At 36.4% G+C, this 13652-nt stretch overlaps 1 protein-coding gene across 2 annotated transcripts; it reads left to right on the forward strand.

The window, feature by feature from the left end:
- The first annotated feature begins 382 nt into the window (after nt 1–382).
- On the forward strand, nt 383–12504 carry LOC113319090 (acylamino-acid-releasing enzyme-like). Of its 2 annotated transcripts, none has more exons than XM_026567378.1 (18): nt 383–612; nt 943–1118; nt 1231–1540; nt 1654–1875; nt 1959–2195; nt 2304–2381; nt 2508–2646; nt 2857–3008; nt 3100–3179; nt 3272–3381; nt 3481–3559; nt 10551–10728; nt 10843–10903; nt 11005–11127; nt 11403–11603; nt 11735–11803; nt 11917–11993; nt 12067–12504. In XM_026567378.1, the coding sequence occupies exons 1-18, from the start codon at nt 485–487 to the stop codon at nt 12128–12130; spliced, it is 2484 nt and encodes an 827-aa protein (XP_026423163.1). In that variant the 5' UTR covers nt 383–484; the 3' UTR covers nt 12131–12504. The 2 variants fall into 2 exon arrangements, with proteins under 2 accessions (XP_026423163.1, XP_026423164.1); XM_026567379.1 differs by having other exon boundaries at nt 472–612; nt 947–1118.
- The last annotated feature ends 1148 nt before the right edge of the window (nt 12505–13652 follow it).

The raw sequence follows: 13652 nt of genomic DNA on the forward strand, positions 1-13652 counted from the left end.
GTAAACTGAATCTTATAACAAAGACTAGGAAGTGTCAATTAAGAACAAAATAGGTAACAGAGAAAATGACTCAAAATATAGGTGAGATTTTAGTTACAAAATCATTTACCGTAACCAAGATAAAAACCAAAAGATGATGAACCCCGACAAACACACATGTCACGTTTAAATATAATGAGGGAGGATTCATGGACAATCTTATATGGACGCTATCCATACAAGATTGGACCAATTTTTCTTTGTAGTCCATATGATAATGAATTTGAACCCAATATTTTGATGATATGTTTCTATGTCAGTTGTATTAACTAGAAATGGAGTTATGTTCCTGGAATGTATAACCAGGTGACAAATTGTCTAGCCAAATCTGTCGCGGATTATATAGCATAGTAGAATGACCCACAATGATTAGATTAGAGAATAAGGCACATTACGCACCCAGGCGCTTGCATTTATCCATAAGTCCAAAGAGAGACATTGATCCATGACGAGAGTGTTTTCCAACACTGCAACAACTTCAGTTTGGCTCTCCTATTTTCTTCGCCCTCCTTCTCCTTCAGTAGTTACCCCTAATCGTCTTCCTTTCTCACCATTTTCTACTGCCCACCATAAGTAAGTCTATCTCAACTCTATTTATTCATGATTAGCAAATGTTTCGATGGGTACGATTTTTAGTGATAAAAGTAATTAAAACTCACCTTTAGTTCTGTCTCTATTGACTTGGGTTTTTAAGTTTTACTCAACTAAAAATTCAGATTTTTTTTTGGTTGGATACAGGATTGGAAATAGGTTTTGTTGTTTATCTCATAAATGTCTTATTGAGTTGAATTAAAAAAACTGCCCATGATTACACTAGAAGTCCTCATTGATATCGATTATGAAATCTGTAATCAGTGGTTTTTCTATCTTGCTTGTACTGAATTAGTTACACTATTTACATAGACAGAAGTTTTCGACATTGATTGCTATGGATGCACGTATTTCTGTATCTACCAAAGAAGTCTCACAGGGTTTAGATGTGGCAAATGAGGAAGAACTTGCTTCCCAATCTAAATTACTTAAAGAATTTGCCTCATTATCTACCATCGACAGGGCATGGGTCTTTGAATCGGATAATGGTAAGAAATTCTCTTTTCTGTCATTTGTTTTTTCAGCTGCACAGTTTATTTTTCTTATAATGCCATTATAATGAAAAGTTTATCTTACTAATACTATTTGTTTGTACTGCAGGAGGTAGTTCTCGGGCAATGTTTTCAATAGGCCGACCAAATCTCTTAGGAAATAAAAAACGCACTCATGTTCTATCTTCTCATATTGCAAAAGAAAGTAATGGCTCTGTAAGCTTTCAATGGGCTCCATTCCCTGTTGAAATGTCAGGCGTATCAACAATTGTTCCATCACCGTCAGGACAGAAAATGCTTGTCATACGGAATCAGGAAAATGATAGTCCAACACAATTTGAAATCTGGGGACCATCTCAGGTGGAGAAGGAAATACATATCCCAAAATCTGTTCATGGTTCAGTATATACCGATGGATGGTAGTTACTAGTGATCCTCTTCAGTTTCTATTTTTGTGAGTGGTGTTTTAGTGAGAATTTGAAGAGAGAATTAAATCGCTGTGATTAATTCGCAAAGCTTGTTTGCTTCACAGGTTTGAGGGAATTTCCTGGAGCTCGGATGAAACTCTCATTGCTTATGTTGCTGAGGATCCATTTCCATCCAAGCCAGTGTTTTATGGTCTCGGCTACAAGAAAACAGGTTCTACAGAGAAGGGCTGTAATAGCTGGAAAGGGCAAGGAGATTTCGAAGAGGACTGGGGTGAAACCTATTCGGGGAAAAGGCGTCCTGGACTATTTGTTGTCAATATTATTAGGTCCCACATCTTTCTAGTCTAGACTTTAACTGACAATCACATGCATTTTTGGGTATGATTAAATTTGATTGTCTTGATTGCAGTGGAGATGTACACATTGTTGATGGAATTTCCAAGTCCTTAAGTGTAGGACAGGTTGTATGGGCGCCGAAGAATGATGATTTGGACCAGTACTTGGTTTTTGTCGGGTGGCCATCAGACTGTGGATCTGAAAAGATTGTGAGAAAGCTTGGTATAAAATACTGTTATAATAGACCATGCGCTCTGTATGCAGTCAAAGCATCAGTTCACAAACCAGAAACTGATAAACTTGAAACCAAGTAGGTTTCAGTTTCTATTTAAATGTCTTTCACCATTCCTGGTTCTAGTTTTAAGTTAGCTGACCTGATGTTGTTTAGATTGTGATCATATGCGTTATTATGTTCCAGAGGTGACAGAACTGAAGATATGACTGCGGCCATCAATCTTACTCAAGACATAAGTAGTGCATTCTTTCCCCGATTCAGGTGCACTATATGACTTCCAGTTTTTGCTGTGTTACTGTGCAACTTAATCTGGTATATTGAGAAAATACCTTTTGAACAAATTCGAACCACTTTGAAAGTGCTGAGGGGAATATAAATGATATACAGCCCAGATGGGAAGTTCCTTGTTTTCTTGTCTGCAAAGAGTGCTGTGGATACTGGAGCACATTCTGCCACTGACTCTCTCCACAGGATTGATTGGCCTAGTGATGGGAAGCCTCGTATATCTCTTAAATTGGTTGGCGCGGTAAGCTGTTTTTTTTTCTTATGCATTAACTTCATTTGTGTTATTCTTTAAGATGGAAAGAATTAGTTGGCAGATGCATCCACACACAGCCCAGGACATAGAGTTTCTTTGGCAGATATCCCCTTGTGTCATGAGATGGATGTGAATTCACCTTGACGCCAAAGATTCAGCAACGTGTACTAATGAATGTACATTTTCTTTGTTGTTTAGGTCCCCGTTGTAAAGTGTGCCGAAGAGAATTGCTTTCCAGGACTTTACTGTTCAAGTTTCCTCCGTAACCCGTGGCTTTCCGATGGACAGACAATGATCATGTCTTCCTACTGGCGCAGCAGTCAAGTAATAATTTCTGTTAATGTGTTGAGGTACTATCAACATAGTTTAATTTTCTGCTCTACTCAAACCTTGTTCCCTTACTTCATATAATTGACAAATATATTCATATTTTCAACATAGTGGGAGAATATCTCGAGTTACTCCTAATTCAAGTGCTTCGTGGAATATTCTTGCCTTAGATGGGGACAATATTCTCTCTGGTACATCAAATACCGATCTTGTTTATCCTCTTAAATTAATCAAACGGACATTCGTATATGATTTTTCCTTCTTTTTCTATTTCTCTATCAAGTGTCTAGTAGTCCAGTAGAGCTTCCTGAAATCAAGTATGGGTACTCTATTGAGAGGAAGGAATGGAATTGGCTAGATATTTCAAGTCCTGTTTCTAAATGCTCTATGAAGGTTAGCCTCATCATTTTGCTATTCATGTTATACATGCAATCACCTCAGCTTTTTTCCTTCTTAAGTTGACATACCTCTTGTTCTTCAAATTTGCTACAGGTTAGATCTATGCTATCATCCCTCCAGTTTAGTATAATGAAGATTCCAGTTCGCGATGCTTCTGTAGACCTTACAGACGGTAATTTTTTGGCATTCACTAACACCAAATAATGTTAATCAGATCCACCCATCTTGCATGAGTTTGTGCATATCTCACTTCGGTCTCAATCAAAAGTCTGAGTAGCTAATTCAGCTAGTTATGTTGACTTTGCACGTCCAAACTGTAACGTTTTTCCAACTGAAAACTCGCACTTATTTGTTTTCGAAAAACTAAGAAGGCAATCTCTGGTATGCCTACATGTGATTGTTACTTGTTAGCGCCAATAGTTATATTAATTTAGGCATATCCACTAACTTGAGAAAACGTAGGCATAATCTCCAGTTATTAATGTTGGAATATCAACCTATAATCATGCTTTTAAATCTTTATTAGCTATAAATCATGCTGTCCTTAAACATGTTTAATACTGTATGCTGATATATATCAATTCATGCTCCTGGATCATATATTCTGCATTTGTCTAACATTAAGATGAAAGGAAAACTTAGAAATTTCAGTTGTTCTCTATCTAGGTAGACACTTCCACTACTATCTTCTCTTGTTCTTGAATGATGAAAAATTTCCTTTTTTAAACAAGAGCTAGAATGGAGTCCACCTCATGCTTAAGACATGTGTCATTCAACCTTTCATCATGAGCTGAAAAACAGCCACACTAAGCATAGATATAACTTTATGCCATTCTATGTAGTCCAAGAGACACTTATCCTTATGTACCCTTAGACTTACATAAATAACATGAACAAACTTTTACCTCATTGATAAGGATTAGTACTAATCCAGTTTAAAGAAATAGAAAACATGTTTTGTTGCTAAACCAACATAGAGACTAACATCTCCCACTTTGGGCAGCAACAAAACCTTTTAAGTTTAAGAAAACTTTACAAAAACAGACTTGGATTAGTAAGGTAAAAAAACTGTAGGTGGCCAACCCTTTTTTACAAAATATAATCCTACAATGAGCAAACATTCATGTACAACCTTATCCTCAAGATCAACAATACGCTAGAATTCGACTATGAAGACCCAAACACCATTTAAAAAATGCACAGGCCATTTCCATAATCGGAAATCTAGGCGGTCTATTGTTCTTGGGTTAATCTTTATAGACATACTTACATAAAGGACAATAACCTTTTAATCCTTACATAGATCCCTTTATGCCTTATAGAAAAGACTTCCTTGTGATCTTAAAAAAGGATTTGCTAATATCTCTTTCAAGAGACTAATATCTGCTAACGTCTTTTAAAAGACTACCGCACTCTTATGACCTCAAAAGAGATCAGCTAACGTCTTTTAAAAGACTACCGCACTCTTATGACCTCAAAAGAGATCAGCTAACGTCTTTAAAAGACTACCGCACTCTTATGACCTCAAAAGAGATCTGCTAACGTCTTTTAAAAGACTCCCGCATACATTTTATCCTCAACACATATCTGCGAACTTTAGAATGCATCAATTAAGACATTACAACAGACACAAAATACCAAGAGCAATTATAACAAAGTATGTTGATATGCAAACTGAGACATTTGATTAATACAATCAAAATATACAAGTTCCAGTCATACATCTAAGACATATCAACAACACCCATAGAAGTTACATGCTCTTTAAACACCTTAGGGTTCAAACCTTTAGTCATAGGATCTGCAAGCATATTTTCAGTCGACACATAAGAAATATCAATTTCCTGATTCTTGATTTTGCGCTTTACCAAGAAGTATTTAACATCTATATGTCTCACTCTTCCTGTCCCTTGATTGTCTTTCGCAAAGCTAATAGCAGGTTGGTTGTCACAGTAAAATTTCATAGGTCTAGATATAGAATCTATAACTAAAAGACCTTTCATAAAATTTCTCAGCCAAACTGCATGAGTTGTTGCTTCATAGCAAGCAATGTATTCTGCCTCCATTGTGGATTGAGCTTCAACAGATTGCTTTACGCTTCTCCACGAAACAACACCTTTAGCAAACATTAAAAACATAACCAGATGTGGATTTCAGCTTATCCGAACCCATAAAGTCAGAATCTGAGAAACATTCCACTTCCAGTTCATTAGATCTTCTATATACAAGCTGGAAATGTTTAGTTCTTTGCAAATAGCGAAGTACTTTCTTCACTGCTTTCCAGTGTAGTTCACCTGGATTTTTCTGGTAACGTCCCAAAACTCCAACGACAAAACTAATGTCTGGACGGGTGCAAATCATGGCATACATCAAGCTGCCAACAGCTGATGCATACCTCTTAGAGTCTATTCGACTCCTTTCTAAGTCTGATTTAGGACACTGCAAGCGATTGATTATATCACCCTTCACAATAGGTGCTTCACCAGGTGAACAGTTTTGCATTTCAAATCTCTTGAGAATCTTCTTGATGTAGGCTTCTTGAGACAAACCCAATAAACCTTTGTTTCTGTCCCGATGTATCCGAATACCAAGAACATATGAAGCTTCTCCTAAATCTTTCATCTCAAAATTAGTTGAGAGAAAATTTCTAGCGTCATGCAACATATGAATATTGTTGCTAGCAAGTAGAATATCATCTACATACAGAACTAGGATGATAAACTTGCTCCCACTAGTTTTCAGATATATGCATCTATCAACTTCATTCTCAACGAAACCGTAAGATGACACTACTTGATCTTATTTCAAATACCACTGACGGGATGCTTGTTTTAACCCGTATAAAGACTTCTTTAAGCAACATACCTTTGATTCTTGCCCTTTGGATGCCAAACCTTCCGGTTGTATCATGTAAATCTTTTTATCAAGATCACCATTCAAAAAAGCTGTCTTTACATCCATTTAATATAATTCAAGATCAAAATGAGCTACCATTGCCATGATAACTCTAAATGAATCCTTCTTAGAAACTGGAGAGAAAGTTTCTTCATAATCAACACCTTCTTCTTGAGTGTATCCTTTTGCTACAAGTCTGGCCTTGTACCTTTCTATTCTTCCGTCAGCATTTCGTTTGATTTTGAAAATCCATTTACAACCAACCGTTGTTGCACCTTCAGGCAGATCCACCATATCCCATACTCCATTCTTATCCATTGATTCTAACTCTTCATTTATGGCAGGAAGCCAAACATGAGAGTTTGTTCCATTCACAGCTTGTGAATATGTCAACGGTTCTTCCATATCGTCAATAACTCCATCTGATTCCACCATGAATGTACTAAAACCAGGTTTGACGACTGTTTTTCTCAGTCTAGCAGATCTGCGCAAAACTATTTCTTCCTTTTCGGCAGCTTTAGATGATTTTGGAATGTCAGTTGTTGATTCCTTATGAACTTCAGTTCCAGCTAGATTTGTAGGATCCTCTTCTTCAAACACAATCTGTTGGGATTCACTCCCACTGATCTGATCATCCTCTAGAAACTTAGCATGGTTAGTTTCAGCAATTTCAAAAGGTTTAGATGGACAGTAAAATCTAAAACCCTTTGATCTGTTCGGGTAACCAACAAAGAAACAACTTGTAGTGCGAGAATCGAGTGATTTTTCTGAAGGATTAAACAGTCTAGCTTCCGCTGCACAACCCCAAACATGAAAATGATTTAGACTAGGTTTCCTGCCTGTCCAAAGTTCATAGGAAGTCTTCGTAACTGCTTTACTAGGTACACGGTTCAGAATGTACATTGCTGTTTCCAGAGCTTCTCCCCAAAAGGATTCATGTAGTGTAGAATTACTCAACATAGTGCGAACCATATCTTTGTAAGTTCTGTTACGTCTTTCAGCAACTCCATTTTGCTCCGGTGATCCGAGAGTAGTAAACTGAGCCACAATACCTTGTTCTCGCAGAAAATCAATCAGCTTTCCATGAGGCTCACCATGAGAATCAGCTTTCCCATAATATTCTCCTCCCCTGTCAGATCTTAACACTTTGATTTTCTTCTCAAGTTGGTTTTCAACTTCTGTCTTATACGCTTGGAAAACTTCCAAAGTATCTGATCTTTCACGAATGAGATAAGCATAAGCATAACGAGAATAATCATCTATAAACGTAATGAAGTATCTCTGACCACCTCTAGAAGCAATTGTAAAAGGACCACATATGTCAGTATGCACAATTTCAAGTAACCCTTGACTTCTAATAGCAGTTCTCTTTCTAGATTTAACAAACTTCCCTTTAATGCAGGCTACACAAGTACTGAAATCTGAAAAATCCAGCTGCGGTAACATATTTTCCCTTATAAGCCTTTCCATTCGATCTTTAGATATGTGTCCTAGACGTTGAGCCACAACATCGAAGAATTTTTTGTATCTAAACTTCTTTTGGTACCTTTAGATGTATCAACATTCATACAAGATACTGAATTCACAGAATTTAGATCAACGTTCAACTTGTATAGATTATCAACATTCGGCCCATAACCAACCAGTTGAGAGTTATAGTACATCTTAAAACAGCCACCACCTATAGAAAACGAAAAACCCTTAGTATCAAGTCTACCAACTGAAACCAAACATCTTCTTACAGTAGGTACATAAAAAACATCAAAAAGATCCAAAAAATTTCCGGAATCCAGAGTTAGTCGCACATTTCCAATAGCTTTAACTTCCACTCCTTGAGCATTTGGCATATATAGACACTGTTCTTCCTTACTTAGTTTCCTCTGGCTTGTGAATGGCCTGCAAGGAATTCGTAATATGAATGGTTACTGCGGTATCTAACCACCAAGTATTTAAAGGAGTATCAACAAGATTAATTTCAAAGCAGATCATATGGAAATCAGTACCTTTCTTTTTCAGCCAATTCTTATACTTAAAGCAGTCCTTCTTCATATGGCCTTTCTTCTTACAGAAATAACATTTAAACGGAAACTTCTTACCATCCTTATTAACTTCAGACTCATCATTTGGTGTTTCCTTTTTCTGTTCCTGAGGTTTCTTGTTCTTTCCTGATTTCTTGAAGCTTTTCTTACTAGGACCAGCTGAAGCAAAGTGTGCGTATTCTTTAGTTTCACGTCGCTGCCTTTCCTCTTCTTGCACACAATGAGCAATTAACTCGTTTACATCCCATTTTCTGTCACAAGTATTATAGTTGATCTTGAAAGTCTCAAACTGTTTTGGAAGTGAATTTACTGCGAGTTGCACTAGATAATCATCATTTAGGTTCATTTCCAGACCCTGTAACTTGTATACTAGATCTGCCATTTGAAGTATGTGATCTCGAACACTGCCATCTCCACTATACCACATTGATGTCAGCTGACCCATATAAGTACCAACCATAGACTTTGCCGAACCCATAAATTGAGACTTAATAACATCCAACAGCTCTTTAGCCGTATCTTTCAACGGAATTTCACCTCGAATTGCATCTGGAATCGAACCTCGAATGATCATAATACTCATTCTGTTTGCCTTTTCCCACTTGTAGTAATTCTGTTTTACACTTCTATTAGAATTATATACAGGCTTTTGAGGCATTGGATCTCTTAAAGCAATATCATACTCCAAGTAACCAAGAATTATATCCAAATGCGACCTCCACTTGGGACAGTTTGTGCCATTTAGAGGCTCAATACCAGCCAAACAACCTTGAATTTGTATAGGATTCATTGAAGTAGCTGAAATATGCATGCACAACCTTTTAATCTATCTCCATATGAATGATACATATGTATTCAAACATAAAACATTCTGAAACTTCATATAACAATAAATCAGAATTAACAACAACTGTTATTAATACTTCATAATAACTAAATTCTGATTTCAGACTCGATATAACCACAACTTTACCTTTGGGTAAACTTGTAATATATCATAGTCAAACAAAAAACAAGTCTAATCAACTCACACATAGTACTAGACAGGACTTTTAAATCTTTGGGTCGAAAAGACCTATCATTTACTGTGTACAAGCAGATTCACTTGCTCCATCACATATGTTACTAGTATGATTAACCTTTGGGTATCATCATACAGACAACATCTGAAATGCCACTTACGTAGTCTTTTGATACCAAAATATGCCGTTTTATCAGCTCCCTAAGTATCACTTTAGCGACACATAGAAACGATAAAAGACACATGAAGACTGCTACAAGGTTCAAGTAATATTTCATGACAGCCTTGTAACAAGATTACAACAAAACATATATAACCCATGATTTGAATTTAAGTAATCATTTCAGAACTAGTTGCAGAATATATTATACCTAGCGCTCTGATACCAATGTTGGAATATCAACCTATAATCATGCTTTTAAATCTTTATTAGCTATAAATCATGTTGTCCTTAAACATGTTTAATATTGTATGCTCATATATATCAATTCATGCTCCTAGATCATATATTCTGCATTTGTCTAATATTAAGATGAAAGTAGATTGGAAGTATAAGCACATACCTTAGATTAGCTCACAACAGTTGGAAGGAAAACTTAGAAATTTCAGTTGTTCTCTATCTAGGTAGACACTTCCACTACTATCCTCTCTTGTTCTTGAATGATGAAAAATTTCCTTTTTTAAACAAGAGCTAGAATGGAGTCCACCTCATGCTTAGCAAGACATGTGTCATTCAACCTTTCATCATGAGCTGAAAAACAGCCATACTAAGCATAGATATAACTAGTATGCCATTCTATGTAGTCCAAGAGACACTTATCCTTATGTACCCTTAGACTTACATAAATAACATGAACAAACTTTTACCTCATTGATAAGGATTAGTACTAATCCAATTTAAAGAAATACAAAACATGTTTTGTTGCTAAACCAACATAGAGACTAACAATTAATAGTTAAAGTGAAGGCGCATCACAGGTGTTCTGTGGTTGTTTGTACCTATAGAAATTTTCAGTCGCAGGTTATTGAAGACATCTGGCGTATAATACTTAGACTGATTATTTCAGAGATTTAGTTAATGTAGGAAGTATATCTGCCTATTAAATAAATTTCTGGATGAGAAAGATACTGTATGTGTTTATGTGTTTTGTTGCAGCAGATGGAAGTAGCATCAATATTAATTCATACATGTACTCAATTCATTTCAGGTGCCAAGACACCCTATGAAGCCATATTTGTTTCTTCTAAAACCAGGAAAAGTGGTGCATGTGATCCATTGATTGTAATCCTTCACGGTGGACCACATTCTCTCTTGTTGACTAACTTTAGTAAAAATCATGCGTTCCTATCTACATTAGGTTACAGCTTGCTCATAGTTAATTATAGGTGAGCTCAAAATATTTTTTTCCTCCGTCACTCTGGGGTTAGGCGAGATACCGACCGCCCTTACTGTATCCTTGTTATCGTGATTTTCTTGCTGAGTTGCTGGTAATTATTTAGAGGTTCATTGGGATTTGGAGAGGAGGCATTACAATCACTCCCAGGGAAAGTTGGATCACAGGTGTTTACTTATATGTCTCGGATATGTTTTCTGGTTTAGATATCAAAGGGTTTTTCTCTCTTCCCTTATTACCTAAATAACAGATTTCTTGATGTGGACAGGATGTCAATGATGTACTTGCAGCTCTAGACCATGTCATTGAAATGGGTCTTGCTGACCCATCTAAAGTTGCTGTTGTTGGAGGCTCACATGGGGGCTTTTTAACGACCCACTTGATCGGCCAGGTAGTTTGGCACTTTGCATCTTCTGGATTCCGAGACAAGGACATATATTAGAATGTCTCTGGTTAGATATCAGTTTGTGTATATATGGTAGCCCAGACTTATTGCTTCTACCATTTCTTTCAACAGAATCCAATTCACTATTGGCTGTTATCATCTTCTTTAACCTTTAGAATTAAGCCATTTTTTATGAATAGTTCTTTTTCCTTATCGGCTCATATGAGTAGTTTTGAGTTCTCACTTTCTTTATTGTACGTGTCTTGGTTCTCTTGGTGTAGGCACCAGATAGGTTTGTCGTAGCAGCTGCGAGAAATCCTGTTTGTAATCTTGCATTGATGGTTGGTACGTCTGATATCCCCGATTGGTGTTATGTGGAAACATATGGTGGTAGCGAGGGAAAAAATTACTTCACAGAGGCACCTTCACTTGATCATCTACATGTGCTGTACAACAAGTCTCCTATTTCACACCTCTCAAAGGTACTTACTGTCATAATTAAAGTTTGAGGTTATCTTTCGAGTCAATTTGCGCTGATACTATGTTCGAGTAGTAAGAAAGAGAGCATTTTTTCATATTTTTGGTGGTTCAGCTTTGTGCTTGTTTGCTTCAGGTCAAAACACCAACACTCTTCCTTCTAGGCGCACAGGATCTGCGTGTTCCAGTTTCAAATGGATTGCAAGTAAGATTATACATGTAGTCCGTTAGTCTAACACAGTCAAAATTGGCAGCTCGGGAATTTGACATTACATGATTCCAGAAGTCTTTAACATCATTGGTTGAAAAATTGTGTAGTATGCACGAGCATTGAAGGAGAACGGAGTTGAGGTTAAGGTGATCGTGTTTCCGAACGACATCCATGGAATTGACAGGTTCACTTCAGTCATTGACTCCCATAACATTGTTCTAAAACTCGTCAAACTGATTCTTGTTTCTTTGCTGCAGGCCGCAATCTGACTTTGAAAGCTTTCTAAACATTGGTGTCTGGTTCAATAAGCATTTTCAATAAGCGGGAGTTGTGATCCATGTGATCTTTGAAATACATGTTATCTTTAAAATTTAATGTCAGATCCGTCAAATACTTGTACACAATGTGAAATTGTGAATATGAAGTTATTGGGTTCTGTTTTGCCGATTCTCATAGGCATACATATGACTAGAACACCGCTGCCACGGTGGGGAGGGCCGACCGAAGAAAAACGAAACGTCGCTATTTTTGAGGCATATACATCATTTTAGTGGTTGCATAACCAAATTAGTGGATGCATTTACCAAAATTCGACTGCATAATGTGTTATGTATTCTTTGTGGTGGTTTGTATAATGGTCATGTATTCAATTTTCGAGAATTGTGCCTAAAATGAAAGTATCACTTTTCTTGAGACGGAGGGAGTATATCGCTTTATTAGTTGCAACGAAAAATTAGTTGATACGGAAACCAAAATATGGCTATATAAAGTATTATGTATCCTTTGTGGTGGTTTGCATAACGGAGATAAATTTAATTTTCTAAAATTGTGCCTAAAATGATAAACACCTCCAAATTTTTCGTAAAAACTCTGAATTTGATATTGTTATTTGTACTCATTGCGTAAATTTTTTTAAAACCTTTCCAACGAGATAAAATTTGTAAAATTCGAAGTCACGGATTTTTAGATATGTTATATTAAAGTTTGGATGCCAATTATACCCCTAAAAAAAATAAGATACACAATAGTGGACTAAAATGGAAGGATATTTTGGTATTATCAAGTGCACACTACGAAAATCTTTTTATGAAATTACAAATTTATGCGAGGTTTCATTTTACAAAAAGGTTATTATAAAAGGGACTCCCTCACTTCGGGTCCTCCGATTGGTCGGCTCAATAAAACTTAAGAAATCCAGTTATTGAATAACGTATGTCTACAAAACTTTTCGAATGTGCGAAGCTTGTCCCTTTGGCAGTCTGTACATAGTTCTACTCTCGGTTTTCAAATTTGGAGAGAAGGAAGAACAAGGAGAAAAAGAAAAAAAAAACAATTGGTGAAACCTGAGACCTGATTGCTGTAATTAGGTTCTGAGCAGCTAAGCTAGCCTCCAGTAGGAGAGCCACAAGTTCGGGTGTCCGTCTACTTAATCTTTGATGAGATGAAAGGTTGCAAATTAGTGGGTGAAGGCTAGACACACATTCTTTGCTTGAAATCTGGAACTGGTGAAATTTCTATCAGTAGTTTGTTTTGTTTTTTGATACGGAAAGGTTAAAAGCTTTCTCTATTCTCTGCAAATCGGCGACAAAAACGAGTCAACTCAGTGCTAAATGTTTATGAAATTTATCCCCTCTCTTCATAATTTCTCGGATCTTTTCATTTGATACATGATATTAAAGACTGTTTCAATATTTAGTGCACTATTAAATGTTTATTTTAGCACTTTCAATTGAGTTTTTCCATTGTTTCATTGTTTTTGATATCCTTTGATCTTTAGTGGCTAGCTCATTCTTTTTTTGTTTCTCGTTGAGTTTGCGAAGTTTTCTTCATGTAAATGGCATTT

The sequence above is a fragment of the Papaver somniferum genome, chromosome 10 (genome assembly GCF_003573695.1).
Source record: "Papaver somniferum cultivar HN1 chromosome 10, ASM357369v1, whole genome shotgun sequence".
Lineage (NCBI taxonomy): Eukaryota > Viridiplantae > Streptophyta > Magnoliopsida > Ranunculales > Papaveraceae > Papaver > Papaver somniferum.

Coding starts and splice junctions, on each gene's coding strand:
- LOC113319090 (XM_026567378.1), top strand. CDS start 485: ATGACGAGAGTGTTTTCCAACACTGCAACAACTTCAGTTTGGCTCTCC. Junction 10,729..10,842: donor TTGCTCATAGTTAATTATAG/GTGAGCTCAAAA, acceptor GTAATTATTTAG/AGGTTCATTGGGATTTGGAG. Junction 10,904..11,004: donor CAGGGAAAGTTGGATCACAG/GTGTTTACTTAT, acceptor TGATGTGGACAG/GATGTCAATGATGTACTTGC.